Source organism: Mycosarcoma maydis, chromosome 1 (genome assembly GCF_000328475.2).
Source record: "Mycosarcoma maydis chromosome 1, whole genome shotgun sequence".
NCBI classification, from domain to species: domain Eukaryota; kingdom Fungi; phylum Basidiomycota; class Ustilaginomycetes; order Ustilaginales; genus Mycosarcoma; species Mycosarcoma maydis.
In genome coordinates this window covers 406,426-419,771 of record NC_026478.1, presented here as the reverse complement: position 1 = coordinate 419,771, position 13,346 = coordinate 406,426, and the positions used below count along the sequence as shown (strand labels likewise).

General features: G+C 54.4%; 7 protein-coding genes across 7 annotated transcripts; 4 read left to right on the top strand and 3 right to left on the bottom strand.

Annotated features, from left to right (window-relative positions):
- Nucleotides 1–393: 393 nt before the first annotated feature.
- Nucleotides 394–2,453, top strand: UMAG_00164 (uncharacterized protein; the record flags this gene model as incomplete). Its single annotated transcript, XM_011387808.1, has 2 exons — nt 394–2,315; nt 2,417–2,453. 2 exons carry the CDS (start codon nt 394–396, stop codon nt 2,451–2,453), a joined length of 1,959 nt encoding a protein of 652 aa, XP_011386110.1.
- Nucleotides 2,454–3,360: 907 nt separating this feature from the next.
- UMAG_00163 (uncharacterized protein) lies at nt 3,361–4,158 on the bottom strand (the record flags this gene model as incomplete). The annotated part of the gene is made up of 1 exon (XM_011387807.1): nt 3,361–4,158. One exon carries the CDS (start codon nt 4,156–4,158, stop codon nt 3,361–3,363), a length of 798 nt encoding a protein of 265 aa, XP_011386109.1.
- Nucleotides 4,159–4,504: 346 nt separating this feature from the next.
- On the top strand, nt 4,505–5,366 carry UMAG_10041 (uncharacterized protein; the record flags this gene model as incomplete). The annotated part of the gene is made up of 2 exons (XM_011388328.1): nt 4,505–5,190; nt 5,276–5,366. 2 exons carry the CDS (start codon nt 4,505–4,507, stop codon nt 5,364–5,366), a joined length of 777 nt encoding a protein of 258 aa, XP_011386630.1.
- Nucleotides 5,367–6,283: 917 nt separating this feature from the next.
- On the top strand, nt 6,284–8,056 carry UMAG_00161 (uncharacterized protein; the record flags this gene model as incomplete). Its single annotated transcript, XM_011387806.1, has 1 exon — nt 6,284–8,056. The coding sequence occupies one exon, from the start codon at nt 6,284–6,286 to the stop codon at nt 8,054–8,056; it is 1,773 nt and encodes a 590-aa protein (XP_011386108.1).
- A 217-nt stretch (nt 8,057–8,273) lies between these two features.
- UMAG_00160 (putative transport vesicle fusion protein) lies at nt 8,274–9,227 on the bottom strand (the record flags this gene model as incomplete). Its single annotated transcript, XM_011387805.1, has 2 exons — nt 8,274–8,510; nt 8,598–9,227. The coding sequence occupies 2 exons, from the start codon at nt 9,225–9,227 to the stop codon at nt 8,274–8,276; spliced, it is 867 nt and encodes a 288-aa protein (XP_011386107.1).
- A 483-nt stretch (nt 9,228–9,710) lies between these two features.
- Nucleotides 9,711–10,682, top strand: UMAG_00159 (uncharacterized protein; the record flags this gene model as incomplete). The annotated part of the gene is made up of 1 exon (XM_011387804.1): nt 9,711–10,682. The coding sequence occupies one exon, from the start codon at nt 9,711–9,713 to the stop codon at nt 10,680–10,682; it is 972 nt and encodes a 323-aa protein (XP_011386106.1).
- A 501-nt stretch (nt 10,683–11,183) lies between these two features.
- Nucleotides 11,184–12,269, bottom strand: UMAG_12090 (uncharacterized protein; the record flags this gene model as incomplete). Its single annotated transcript, XM_011388527.1, has 1 exon — nt 11,184–12,269. One exon carries the CDS (start codon nt 12,267–12,269, stop codon nt 11,184–11,186), a length of 1,086 nt encoding a protein of 361 aa, XP_011386829.1.
- Between the last annotated feature and the right edge of the window lie 1,077 nt (nt 12,270–13,346).

Sequence of the window (13,346 nt, the reverse complement as noted above, 5' to 3'; positions counted from 1 at the left end):
TGTTGGTTGACTACTCACAACTCCCTTCTTGGTCGAAAGGGCTGCAGGGTCGAGCGCTCTGCATAAGGCGTTGTGTTGCGCCTCAACAACGCGCTCTGCTGCCACTCTGAACCAGCAATCACGTGACTAAAAAATTCTGCCCTCGATTTGGGATTCACGATTCTGTGATTATTCGTGATTCATGATCCGAAATCGTGAATCGTGAAATCCAATTAAGTTATCTCAAGGCGGAGAGAGACGAGCCAAAAATACTCGTGACTGCTGCGCCTGTACAAGGCTTTCATCCTCGTTCCCACCACTTGTCTCCACGCAACCCATTCCCTCTAAGTGCAGCATACACATCCACCTCTTTCGCGGCACTTTCACTCTCATTCGTTTCGATCAGCTTCCACCATGTATGCCGACTTGGAAGAGGCCCGTACTCGACGTGGCGCGCGTCGCCCATCGCGAAGCTCTGATCTGGAGATCGAAAAGAGCGCAAGATCCAGCTACGACGACAAAGGGCCACGATCAAGGGAAAAGGAGTTGGCAGAGCAGCTCCGCAAGCGAGCTCAGGCCTCGCGTTCTATAGGTACAACTGGCGATACTTCTCGAGGCCGAAAGCGCTCTTCATCCGTGTCGAGTCGTTCTTCGTGCGCCTCTTCACCAGCTCGTTCCGACGCTCGTAGTCGCAGTCGCAGCAGGGACAGCGCACGTAGCAGGAGAAGTCATCTCTCAAGGAAAAGCTCCTCACGAGCCGACGAAGAAGCGGAGGAGCGTAGAAAAAGACGCAGAGGACAAGACTTGCATCTTCGAGACCGGGACCGAGACCGCCGAGACGACGATGATGACGAGCGTGCCCGTGAACGTCGTCGTCGCCGTACCGACAGACGCGAAGACTCTGCAGCTGTCGATGACCGCCGGCCTAGTCCTGCCCCTTCAACCAGCCGCAGCCACCGAGACCGGTACGATTCTTACTACGATGACCGAGGCTATGACCGCGCAGCCGATCGTAGTCAACAACGACGCCGCAGACGCTACGACGATGACGCTCGTCGCGCTGCACCAAGGCGCCGCAGTCGTTACGACAGTCCAGCGGGTTCAATTCGATCTCGTCGCAGCCCTAGCCCCGAGATTGACGATTATGAAGAGCGCTCCGTCTTTTGTAGTCAGCTGTCAGCCAGGCTGGGTCAGCGCGATCTCGGTGAGTTCTTCGAGGATCACCTCGGCGAGGGCGCGGTTCAGGATGTGCGCATTGTCATGGACCGCGTCACGCACCGCAGTAAGGGTGTCGGTTACGTCGAGTTTGCTGCGCGCGAGCTGGTGCCAAAAGCGATTGAGCTTACGGGCAAGATTGTCTTTGGCATCCCCATCGTCGTTCAGCGCACCGATGCCGCTCGCAGCAATGGTGGCGCCCCCCGGGGCCCCGGTGATGTCTCCAATCATCCTGGTATGGCACCCCATCCAGCTGTCGCAGCCACCCAGCTGGATGCTCGCGTTTTGGCGAATGCCCCTCTGCCCATGCAGTACCATATGGCCGGGGCTCCTATTCATCTTGAGGCTGCGCTCCGTCCGCCTCGCGCCCTTCGTCCGGGGCCCAACATGCCCAACACCGAGGCGCGACTCTACGTTGGCAGCTTGCACTTCAGTCTCACGGATGAGGCCGTCAAAACCGTCTTTGAGCCGTTCGGCGAGATCGAATACGTGGATCTGCACCGTGAGCCGGAAACCGGCAAGAGCAAAGGCTTCTGCTTTATCCAGTTCAAGAAGGCTGAAGACGCTAAGAAGGCGCTTGAGCAGATGAATGGTTTTGTGTTAGCGGACAGGGCCATCAGGGTCGGCAACGTCAACGCCAAAGGATCCGGTGGCGGGTCTTCGCACACAAATGGATCGGCGCAGGACTTTCAAGGTGGCGGTCACCTCCCGCAGCTCACCTCGTCGTTTGACGACGGCGGAGGCGCCGGTCTCAACCCGGAGCGACGCGCCGCCTTGATGGAGAAACTGGCGCGTCACAACGAGCCATCGCCGGCGGCTTCTGAGGCTACGACGACCGTGCAAGAGCGACCGGCTGGCATCCCCGAGTCGACTTCGACTTCACTTCTTCTCAAGAACATGTTCGATCCAGCAGAGGAGACGGAACCAAATTGGGACACGGACCTTGCCGAGGACGTCAAAGAAGAGTGTCAGGCCAAGTATGGACCCGTAACGAGCATCCATGTCGAGAAAGACTCTGCAGGCGAAATTTACGTCACCTTTGCTAACCTTGACGCTTCCAGGAAAGCTCTCGACGGCCTCAACGGACGATTCTTTGGCGGTAAGCCAATCAGCGCGCAGTAGTAAGTACAGCAAACCCGCGGTTAAATTGCATAGTTTTGGTTCGTCCGCTGATAAGGATTTCGATTCTCATCGTTGCATTTTTTGGCTGTCCCGTTTTCAGCATTCCCGACGCTTTCGTTCAGGCAAAGTTGGGCTGAGACCTGGTCTGAACCGCAAAGTCTGACTGTATCGCAGAGCACCGCACGTTGTGTTAGCGACAGTGACCACCATCTCTTCTTCGAACCCCTTTCGCTTTCTCTCATGATTGCAGACACCACTCAAGGCACATACATGTTGATCGCAAGACATCATCACAGGGTTATGACATGCTTTCAATTCTTGATCGGGGTGCACTTGCTCTAGTCGGCCTGCTCCATCTCTCGTGCATCAGACTTGTCTGGCTCATTATCCCTCTTCTCTCTCCATACTCGCCCTTTGATCGCCATGACTGCGGTCAATTTGGGTGATTTTCTGCATTACAGTTTCTGCAGATAGACAGACAGGTCAAGGGTCAATCGTGCGGGTATCGGCGCCTCGTTGCGCGGATGTTCCGATGATCTGTTACGCGATTCATCCTGCAAAAGTCAGCTCGGGTATGTCTGCGTTAGAAGCTGTACCAGAATCACAAATGTTGGTGTTGCTGTCGGATGCCGCTTGGTTCGGTTGTCTTGCGTCGCTTAACTTGCAGTCGGTCTTGCAAACTTGTCTTGCTTTCCCTCTTTGGCGCGCCTCACACGCTGCTATCTCTTCTCTCTTGTTACTGCACATCAGCAGGCGCCCTGCCTCTTCTTCTGGCTTCTCCTGGCTTTTTTGCGCGTTTCGGCAATTCCAATCGTGAATGTCACGCTGTGCTGGCAGCCTTTGGTCGTGCCAACACATGTATCCTCGTCTCACTGTAAGTGCCCGTGACCTCGTAGCCGCGGTTGTTCATCTCATCATTTTGGACCATGTCTCTGTTTCGTCGTGCAAGATACTTGTCTTATCGACTCAGGAATGGTGTGTTTTGTGTGAATTCGTTTGCCTGTGAGTGTGCTTGGTTTTGTGAGCTGTGGCTGTTGCTGCCTTTTACATCTCTTCGTCGTCGTCGAGATCCAGATCAAAGTTGTCTGGCGGGAAGTCGCCGACTTGCACCTTGTCTTGCCTTACGAACGCACCGAAGTTGGGTTTGCACGTAAAGTATCTTTGCGCAGCTACTGATCCGTCGTTCTTTCCGACTGGTTCGTCGTACTCGACACCGATCCAGATTCCTGTTGCGAATAGCGTAGGTCCGACAAAGCGTACCGTTCCCTTTCTCTGATTTGCACCAGAGCCGGACAAGTCGACTAGACACCTGGCGCCTTCTTTGAGACCTTCGCGTAGCGGATCGGCCGTGTCGGAGGCGGGGCTCGAGTTGGCGTCTTTCGAATCGTCGAATCTGCCCAACTTGTTTCGCTGTTTGAACGCCAGCACGGTATCAGGCCTGGACGCATACGTGACATCGTCCATGACGTATTTTTCGACCAGAGATTCGTCGGTGAATGTTTGGATCACCGAGGCAGGCCGCGTATCGAGGATCTTCAACGCCATACCGTCCACCACATTGAGCTCAGACAGAGACCGCTGTTCGACGTCGGAATCAGGTACAATACAGGATATCAGTGTCGAACGCACCGAACTCGGAAACGGTCCCGGTCCCGTGAGCGAGGATTGCTGCTCATGATCGGTTCGTGTCGAGTGAATTTCCACGATCTGGTTCGAGGGAGGAATGCCAACGATGGATTCCAGACGGTATTTCAGATCGCACAGTGGTATCGTGCATGGTAAACGTCTTTCCGCAGAGACGAGCGTCGAAGGAGCGTGGATGAAAACATTGACGGTCGACATCGCAAGCGTGCTGGCCGCTGCAAACGTGATTAGAGGAGGTGGTGAATGTTGACGATCAGGACGGGATCAAGCCTACGCTGAAAGTCAGTGAGTGTTGCTTGACACGCGTTTGCACAAGCTAACATCTGGCTTTCTTCTTCACGCTTGACGCTTCGTGCTTCGTGCTTCGTGCTTCGTGCTGCGTGCTGAAATTCGTGCCGGCAATGCAGAAATTGTATCACGAAAGATGCACAGCATCGACAAGAAGACTCACAGACCGATCTTCACCGTCTCATCACTCGCCAGCGACCATTCCAGAACCAGACTCTACCTTGACGCAAAATCTAAGAACATAGACTTATACAAGATGCCGAGCGACACCAGTGACGAGTACCAAGTAACACTCTGTACCTCTGCTTCGCAGCTCCGCAGTGCCTGCGACGTGCGCGTCCAAGTGTTTGTCAATGAGCAAGGCTTTGCGCTCTCCGACGAGATCGACCAGTACGACCCACACGCAGCCCACTTCCTCCTCATACATCGATCTGAGCCCACCAAAGCAATTGGAACCCTTCGTTTGTTGCCATATCCGCTTCCCATTCCCAAACCAGACCCAGCAGGCGCAGAACCGCACGCTTCCTCCTCGTACCCACTCGGAGGTAGCCGGAGCGAATCCGGCATCGCCAGCGACTTTATCAGCGCCGTCTGGACGCACATCCCCCACCCTACATCTAGTGCTAGAGATCCAGCGCAGACACAAGCGGAAGAGCAACAGACCGAAGCAGAGCTGACCGACAAGGGCGGTGCTAAGTTGGGGCGATTGGCGGTGCTGAAAGAGGCAAGGGGGAAAGGGCTGGGAGATCTGCTGGTGCGCAGAGCGGAAGCATGGCTAATTGACATTCTCTCCAGTGGTAAGGCGTCGAAGCAGGGTGCATTTGGGCCTGGACAGACGCTTCATTCGGAAGCACACGATGCAAACGAGGAGCAGTCGAAAAGATTGCAGAGCATCATTATCAAACTCAGCAGTCAGATCTACGCGATTGACTTTTACAAAAAGTGAGTATTTGACGCTTTAGCTCCGAGAAGATACCAGACAAGAAGCTGACCCGGTTTGCGCATCTTGTCCTCGATCGCTCCGCAGGTTGGGCTACGTTCCCGTGGGAGACAGGTATGACGAGGATGGTGCACCTCACCAGCTTTGCTATAAGCACATCTTCTTGGCCAGCAGCTGAGCTGCATAATTGAACGGTTAGAACACAGTAGGGCATTTGCTCTTCCTAGCTACAACTGGACTACGCTCGTTACAGGTGTTGCTACCAGTGCACCTTTCTGTACAGGAAATAGATCCGTAACCTGTTGTACACGGTACAGTACAGTACATGCCAGTGTTCGTGATTCGCGAGTGAGGAGCTCTGGCGCCTTTGAGAGTCAAGGCTTGTTCGTGACTCAACTCGCCATGCACCTCCACAGCGAATGGCACGCGCCAGAATCACGAATGTAACATCTTGTGGAGAAAAGCAAAAAGCACCAGCACAAGCACGAATCGTGAATCGTGAATTGTGAGTCGTGAGTCGTGAGTCGTGAGTCACGAGTGTTGGTCTTTCAAGACCTGTCCACGCCACGCGTCGTAGACAAGCTTGAAATGCCCTCATTCAAGTCATGAGTGGGGGTCTGAGCATTCATATGTGTTGATGCGATTATTAGAGAAGACCATAACACCATTCCTTCGTATCTGTTGTGGCCGTCTAACTGTGAGAGTGTCCAACCACAAGATGAATCGTGAATATTGAATCCGACATCGGGCGAGACAGGTGCTGCTGCGTAGGCAGAATTTCAGCGGGCGCGACAGAGTGATTCACGATTCACGATCGACGCAGGTTCAATTCTGAGTTCAATCTGCTCTTATGTACCTGTCGTTCCCTCCCTCACCACCACATTCAAGGGCGTCTTCTTCCTTTCCTTCTTCTTTACCTTTTCTCATCTTGATCTTACAGTTTTCCATCTCCGCCAACCCAGATCCGGATCAGACATCCTCCACCGAAACCCTCGCAACACCTGTCGCGCTCAGCCATGACCACGTAGGGACCCCGATCAGCACTCGCACTCCACCTCCTTGGAATCCCCACGGCATCCTCCAGCGCCGAGCATCATGTCAGAGCTCTTTGATTCGCTCAATCTGAGCACTTATGCAGGCCCGTCTTCCTCGCAACAGTCTTCTTCTCAGCCGTCGACCTCGAAAGTGTTCTGGCACGCATCGCCGTCTCCGAGCGTGCTTCGACATCTGGCCAACTGGACACCAAGCAAGAGTCAAGACTCACCGACATTACCTTTGTGCACACAGGCATTTGTAGGCGAGCTCAAGAAGCTTCCAGGTGCATACGAGGCTCAGTCGCCGCTCATCTCGGCCAAGACAAGGAAGCTCGTTGATGCATCACGCGCGACTGTTAGACACGTCTCTGATCCTACTCCAAACCGGGCTAAAGCTCGCGAGTACATCAATTTGGACGATGACGACGATCAAGACGAACAGAACAGCGCACCGAGAAGGCTGTTGCTAGGTGAAGTGGGCGAGTCATCGCCTGAGTCGGCCAGGAGACGAACAATGGACGCCGGCAACACGGGTAGGATGCGACCACAATCATCACCTTCACAACACAGCTCGACATCAGGCCAAATAGCACTACTACGATTCAACAAAAAGGAGCCACAACAGCAAACTGCGCCACATCGACGTTCAGATCGCCGTCCACTACGCAGACGGAAAAAGGAGTCGTTGATTGCAGGACTGAACTTAACAGATCAATCGGGCCGTGCAACAGATTGTTTGAAGTTGTTCGAAGATCTGCAGGCGGCCATCCAGGGAATGCAGAGTGCTTCACGACCATCGACAACCGAATCGACAGAGACCGCACCCAGGGTGGTGGATCAGCGTTCGACCGCTATGTTTGACCGGAGCAGTAGCGCAGGAGCAGAGGGTGACAGACTGACAATCAGGGAAGGAATCAATCGCACCACTTCGGCTCCAAACACTTTACGAGCGGCGCATCATTCGCAGCACGAGCAGAGGCGGTCTTCTCAGCAGCAGCAACACGAGTCGACGCATACAGTTAGAGATGAAGATTTGACGCCACGTCGTGGGTTGCGCGCGGTCAAATCAGATCACGATGTGTTCAGACCAGCGGGACATGCAGATTCAATCGAGACACGGGCGCTCCAGCCTCGTCCGACTAATGTATTATCCGCTCCGCGAGCCGATCTTCAAGTTCAGTCAGACATGCGATCAATAAAAGCACCAGCGGAGCTCTCCGATCTCGATGCGGTTTCCAGGTATGGCCAGCCAAGGGCGCCTGTACAAAGTCGAGCCAAACCCGCCACCGCCACTGCCACTGCCACCACGCTCGCGCAGCCATCTGCAGTCAAGCGTTCGGCGCGCATCGAAGCGATGCAGCAGACCACGAATGGCAGCGGTAAGAAGCTCGGTGTACGTGCACCTTCGATGCTATGCAAACCGGTATCGCCATACGGCAACGCTGCTTCGTCACCCACTGGCGCACTCTCTCGCCGACCAGGTGGTTCTACGCGCGTGGGGCGGACGCGTACTCTGCCGCTGGGCAAGATGTCACAGGCGCGACAGCCAGGGTTGGCGCGCAGCTGTTCACAGTCGATCTCAGCTTCGCAGCACTCTCCTGCTGCCGGCGGTAGCAGCAGCTGTGGTGGGCATGGCGGTATCGGTCCAGCAGCACCGTTCAGGCCACCAGCTATCGCAGGAAAACCAGCAACACCAGCGGTAGCGAGCAAGGTGATAAGCTGTAGCCCTGTCAAGCGGTCGCGCAACGCAGGCCCCGCATCGTCAGACGACAGCTTTGGAGATGTCGATGACGATGCGGCTTTCCTAGCGCTGGCATGCGAGTTCGAGTATTGAAGCATCAGCAGCAATCGTGAATCACAATTGCATGCATACTGGCAATGAATTTTCTTGTCTCGTGTGATCCGATTGAGGAGGATATTCCAACGACATGAAAATTGAGTAAGTTAGTTCAGCGTGGTAGAAACGGTGTGTGGTACGTGAACAGGACACAGACTTCGAACATGATTTGCTTGAGCCGATTCGAAGCGGAGGCATCAAATAGCAGCAGGGACTAGGACAGGTCAGGTTCGTCCTGAACCGCTTTTCTGACAGCACGCAACAGTGATGCTTGCCAGCCCTGGATTTTTTTGGTCCTATCGTACTCCTGAACGCGGCTGTCGAAGGCTTGAAGGTCACCCTCTTCGCAGGCCTGTACGAGCGAGTGGAGGAAGCGGCCTTCCATGGTGGTGGGGAAGCTGGTGTCTTGTTCGGCGTAGAACTGCATCGCTCGAACTGCAGCCACGTAGTCCTGTGAACAAGCGAACAGAGAAGTAGAAGAGCGTCAGAATAGTACTGCTTGTCGATGAAAAGGTAGCGAGAGGAAAGGTCAACGTACGGGAATAGCAAGGTAGCACATGCCAGCGTTCAGGTAGTAGTCTTTGACGCTGTACTTGGTCAGATTGCTTTCCAACGACATGCTCGCCACCTGTTCCCACCTCTCGATTGCCTGTGGATACCTCGCCAGGTCGGTTGCCAACTGCGCCGCTTCCCTGTAGCATCCGCTGGCGGTCGCATTTGCGCCTTCCTGCAAATACCACGCTGCCGCCTGCTCGTACGCTTCCAACGCTTTCTCCGCATCAGCTGCATCGTTCTTATACAGCTCGGCGACCGCCTTTTCGCGATCCGCTGCTTGTCGGAAGCGACCACGTTCGATCAGTATCTCCCTCGCGCGCGTCAAGGCTACCACGGCCAACTCGGGTCGACTCATGCGGAAGCACTTGTTCGCCTCGAAAAACGTGTTGGCCGCATAGTCCTTTTCGCCCGTCTTGATCTCTGTCTCGGCGGCGCGCATGTAGGCGTTGCCTGCTTCTTCAAAGCGGTTGGCAATGCGGAACTTGTTGGCGGCCGCTTTGAACAGTTCCACCGCTTCTTCCTGCTTCGATGTAGCGGAGGAAAACCAGCCGCCCGAAGCCGAGGCTTTCTTCTCGGCGTTCTTGAGCAGTTCTTCTGGTGTCGAAGTCGACATTGTAGCAAAGCAGTGCCGGATCAACCAAGAGTGCAGGTGGTTAACTGCGATACAAATTTTCGTGTGGTGATCAAGGTGCTGGTATCAGCGTCAGCGTCATGGTGCTGCACATGCAACACAGCATTACGGGTGTGGAGGATTGACACGCGCATAGAGCCGCGATTTTCTCGTACGAGAATACTGGAGAAAATAGTCGCAATTTCTCATATCTCGGCAGATCCTAAACGCCGCAAGCCGCAACCGTGAATGTTTATCATGTGTCACTGTGAGTATGCGATACGTGATTCATGATATCGTGATTGCGGCTGCGCCCAGTTTGGCTCCTATTTCCATGGTCATCTTGTGCATCCATCGTCTGCTGGACCAACTCGATTCGGATAGGATCTCAGCTGCTTCTTCCATACACTACGCTACAACTGCGCACCAGTTTACTGCTGCACTTGATCTTGGTTCGACGCAGCGCCGTCGCACATCTACACAAGTATGCGGCTGCTACGCACATTACTGGCATCAGCATCGGTGGTGGCAAGCGCAGCTTCGGCGATGCCATGGTTGCCGATCGATCCATATGCGCCCACCGCGGGTGCGACTGTGCCTACACGCGACTCGCTCGACCTGAACGACCCTGCGATCTCTGTAGCCGACTATGTAACGTACAATGGCTCTTTTTGCGAAGATGCCGTGTATTCGGCGCTGGACCTCGACAGTGGTGATGGCAGCGGCGATCCTGATTTGCCTGGATGGATCGACCCACGCACGTACGGCGGCTCGATGCTCGACCTCGTCGGTAACGGCCTGCGTGAGCCCATCAACGTAATCATCTCGGGCAAGTCGGACAAACACGTGCTCTCAGACCTCGGCCTGAAAGACTACATTCGAACAATCGGGTTTTCGTTCGAATGTCTAAACCTGCATATGGGCAATCTGCAACGTGCAGATCTAGGAGATGGCAAGGGCTGGACCCCTGAGATGTTTGAATACCGCGAAACAGGCTTCCCAGGAGCACCGGGTAGATGGGTGGGTGCGTGTTGGGAGTCTTTGTACGGCGGCAACCATTTTCGGGTCTGGAAGCAGAACGGTACATTGGCCAACACGGGCGCTTGGTTCCTAGCTGTGAGCAAGGAGAAGAACCTCAAGTATCACCATACCATTGATCAGGACGGGTACAATGCGGGCCGAGATCTGCTCGTTGCTGCTGCCGAGAGAGGTGGAAAGTGGAACAACGTGTACTACAAGGCGGAAGTCGAATGGGTGGATGGACTGCTGGAAGCCGGACGACACGGCATCAATCACAACATCGGTCAAGACGGAAGGACAGCCATCTTGACCGTCAAGAAAGTCGACGCGCTCTCGAGAGGATTCTTCTTCTGGGGGTTCGAAGCCATCACCAATTGGATCGCTGAACGCATCGCTGCCAAGCTCGGAAAGCTGTTACAGCAACTAGGCATCCTTTAACCGCGTACCACCCGTCACACTTGTCTCGCACTTCTCAAGCTTGGTTCTTGTATAAAGTTTCGTATTGCTTTGTTACCGCATATCCCTGTATACCAGCTCTCATCAAGCACCTCACCGTTTCTCGCATCGTTTATCGTTCATGTCTATGTTCTAATCACTTTTCAGTCACTTCTTTCTTAACCGCGGTCGTATCGGTCAAGCACACTGCTCGTTCACCGTGTTTCAGCCGCGAGTCACACTGAGCACGACAATTTACAGCATTTTGGAACGGGTGCGGAAGATGCGACGGTTAGAATTACAATGGATTGAAATCGTGAATGCGAGTGCTTTACGTGCGCAAGTGGGCAATCTTGACTTGATAAATGACTTGCAAGCCGGGGCAAGGTTCGAGCCAAGCAGCTGTGTTCCCATCGTGTTTGAGATGACAGCATGACCGATACGTGGGAGACTGTTTTTGGGGGCTAATGACCAGCGGAAACGGATGGTACATCACGTAGATGCCTACTGAATCTTGGCACCCTTGGCAGCAGCCTTTTTCTTGTAGCTTCGAATGTAAAAGCTGACGAATAAGTAGATAAGCGGGATCAGGTAGGCGACGTTCAACGCGACAGCGAAGAGCTGGCCCGAGGTGGCGACACAGCTTGTCTTGTTGTCGACACCTAGGCTCTTGAGGATGGATTGTTGGATCGTCTGCACGGCCTGTTTAGTGTTAGACGCCAGCCAGGTGCCAACCGTAGCGTTGGACGCTGTTCCGAAAGAAGTGTAAGCTGCAGAGACCGGGTTGAGGACGTGTCGGCCCGGAGTAGGGACCGCGCCCGCTGGGTAGGCGGTAGGGTCGTAAGTGACAAAAGCATACGACGAAGCGAGCGCACAGCCTACGACGAGCTGAGTGATCTGGATCGTCGTCATGCTCCTCTTGAGTCCTCCGGTGAAGGGGAGCTTCATGGCGGTCATCGAATAGTAGGTGTACATGAGTGTGTGCACGAGCGAGTTGAACAGGAGAAAGATGAACACCGCCGGTGCGCTGTACCTGTAGGCAGCCCACATGCAGAGGATAGCGCCCGCATGGTGGTAAGACTGAAGGTTGCTGACCGGCTTCCCCTTGAGGATCAGAATGACCGAATCGATGATCTCGTAGTATTTCGAAATGTAGAAGAGCCAGACGTAGATTCCGAGTCCGGCGAATGATGCATCGGCGATCGGGACCGTGCAGTAAGCGTTGGTCAAGCCCGCAAAACCGCCAGAAGCAGCTCCCCCGAACAAGTAGCTGAAGATTCGTGTGGCAGCGTGGAAGAAGGTCCAACCGGAGTAAGCAGCGAGCAGAATGTTGTGGCCCAGAACGGTTTGTGAGAGACCGTAGGATTGTTTGACCAGGTCAGCGGGTTTGGGTTTGCCGGGACCAAACCGGTGGTTGGTGGCGTGTGTGGCAAACAGGTAGACCACACCAACGAGCAGAGGTACCCAGGGTGACAGAGAGAGTTCGAACGCCCAGTCGGCTACGGGGAGGCCCTGCGGTTTGGCAGGGTATGGTTGTTCAGCGAGACGCTGCCAGAACGACAGGCGGGGGTTATCGAGTGGGTAAAGCATCATGTTCACTTTTTCTGCAAGCTGTGGTGGCGTGGGGTCAAACTCGCAGTGGCAAAGACCAGACCAGGCCAGAGTTGAAGGATGCACCTATATATCTTGCGGGTATAGAAGACACCTTGTCTGCCAAAGAAAAACTCGCGCTCCAGCAGCAGAGCAACGGCAGACTTGAGCAGTTGTGCGAGTCGAGTGCCGTGACTTGGAAACTTTTGTCAGTGCTTGGACAACCTCATCGGCTTCACTCCGACCGGTCTTTGGGGTTGACAGCTTTTATTTCAACTCTTTCTCCCTTTCTCTGTCTCTCTCTTACTCCCTGCGCAATGTGACCGTGCAAAACCGGCCACGCTTGCAATCACGAATGGTACACACATGTCTTTTTGGCTCCGACGGCTGTCGGAGGGGTTGTTCGCTAAGAGTGGGGTGTGGAAGCTCGAATTTCATTAAATGCTCAACAAGGGCTACCTGGATGCTGCTTGGTCGCAGCTCTATCTTGGCCTGTGCTCCTTGGCTCACTCTTCACCGCCCAGAAATACCGAGGGGCCAGCGAGGAACCAGAAGCCGGTACCACTTTGAACTGGTGGCGACGAGTGTGCAAAACCCAAAGAAGACGACCAGAGCAGAAAGACCGGAGGTTAAGCAAATCTAAAGTACCGAGAGCTGCGTCTAGTTTCTCTTAAGGCTGCGGTGCTGACGGACTTGATCCCCGATCTTGACCGTCGTGAGTGCCATTGACACTCTGTGACTGACGTTGCTCGTTCCCTTTCCCAGCCAAAGGTTTTCCTTAGGGTGAGCCTTCGGTGAATGCTGCTGGGAGACGCCACTCCACATTTCTGGCCAAGTTGGGTGTGCTTGGTATCCCTGACCCATATCCTCCAGGTTCTGGCTGGTCTGGACGGCATGAAACTTGGTTTTCCACGAAACGAACCTCACACGACCAAGTCAACAATCTCGCCGCACGGTGCGGGGATAGTGTTTGTACCTTTGCGCATCCCCAACCCGCCAAGCATACCAAGCAAAGCCGTTTCAAACGAGCCGCACAATTCGACACAAATGGCAGTCTTGTCGGTATGCCAAGTGGGG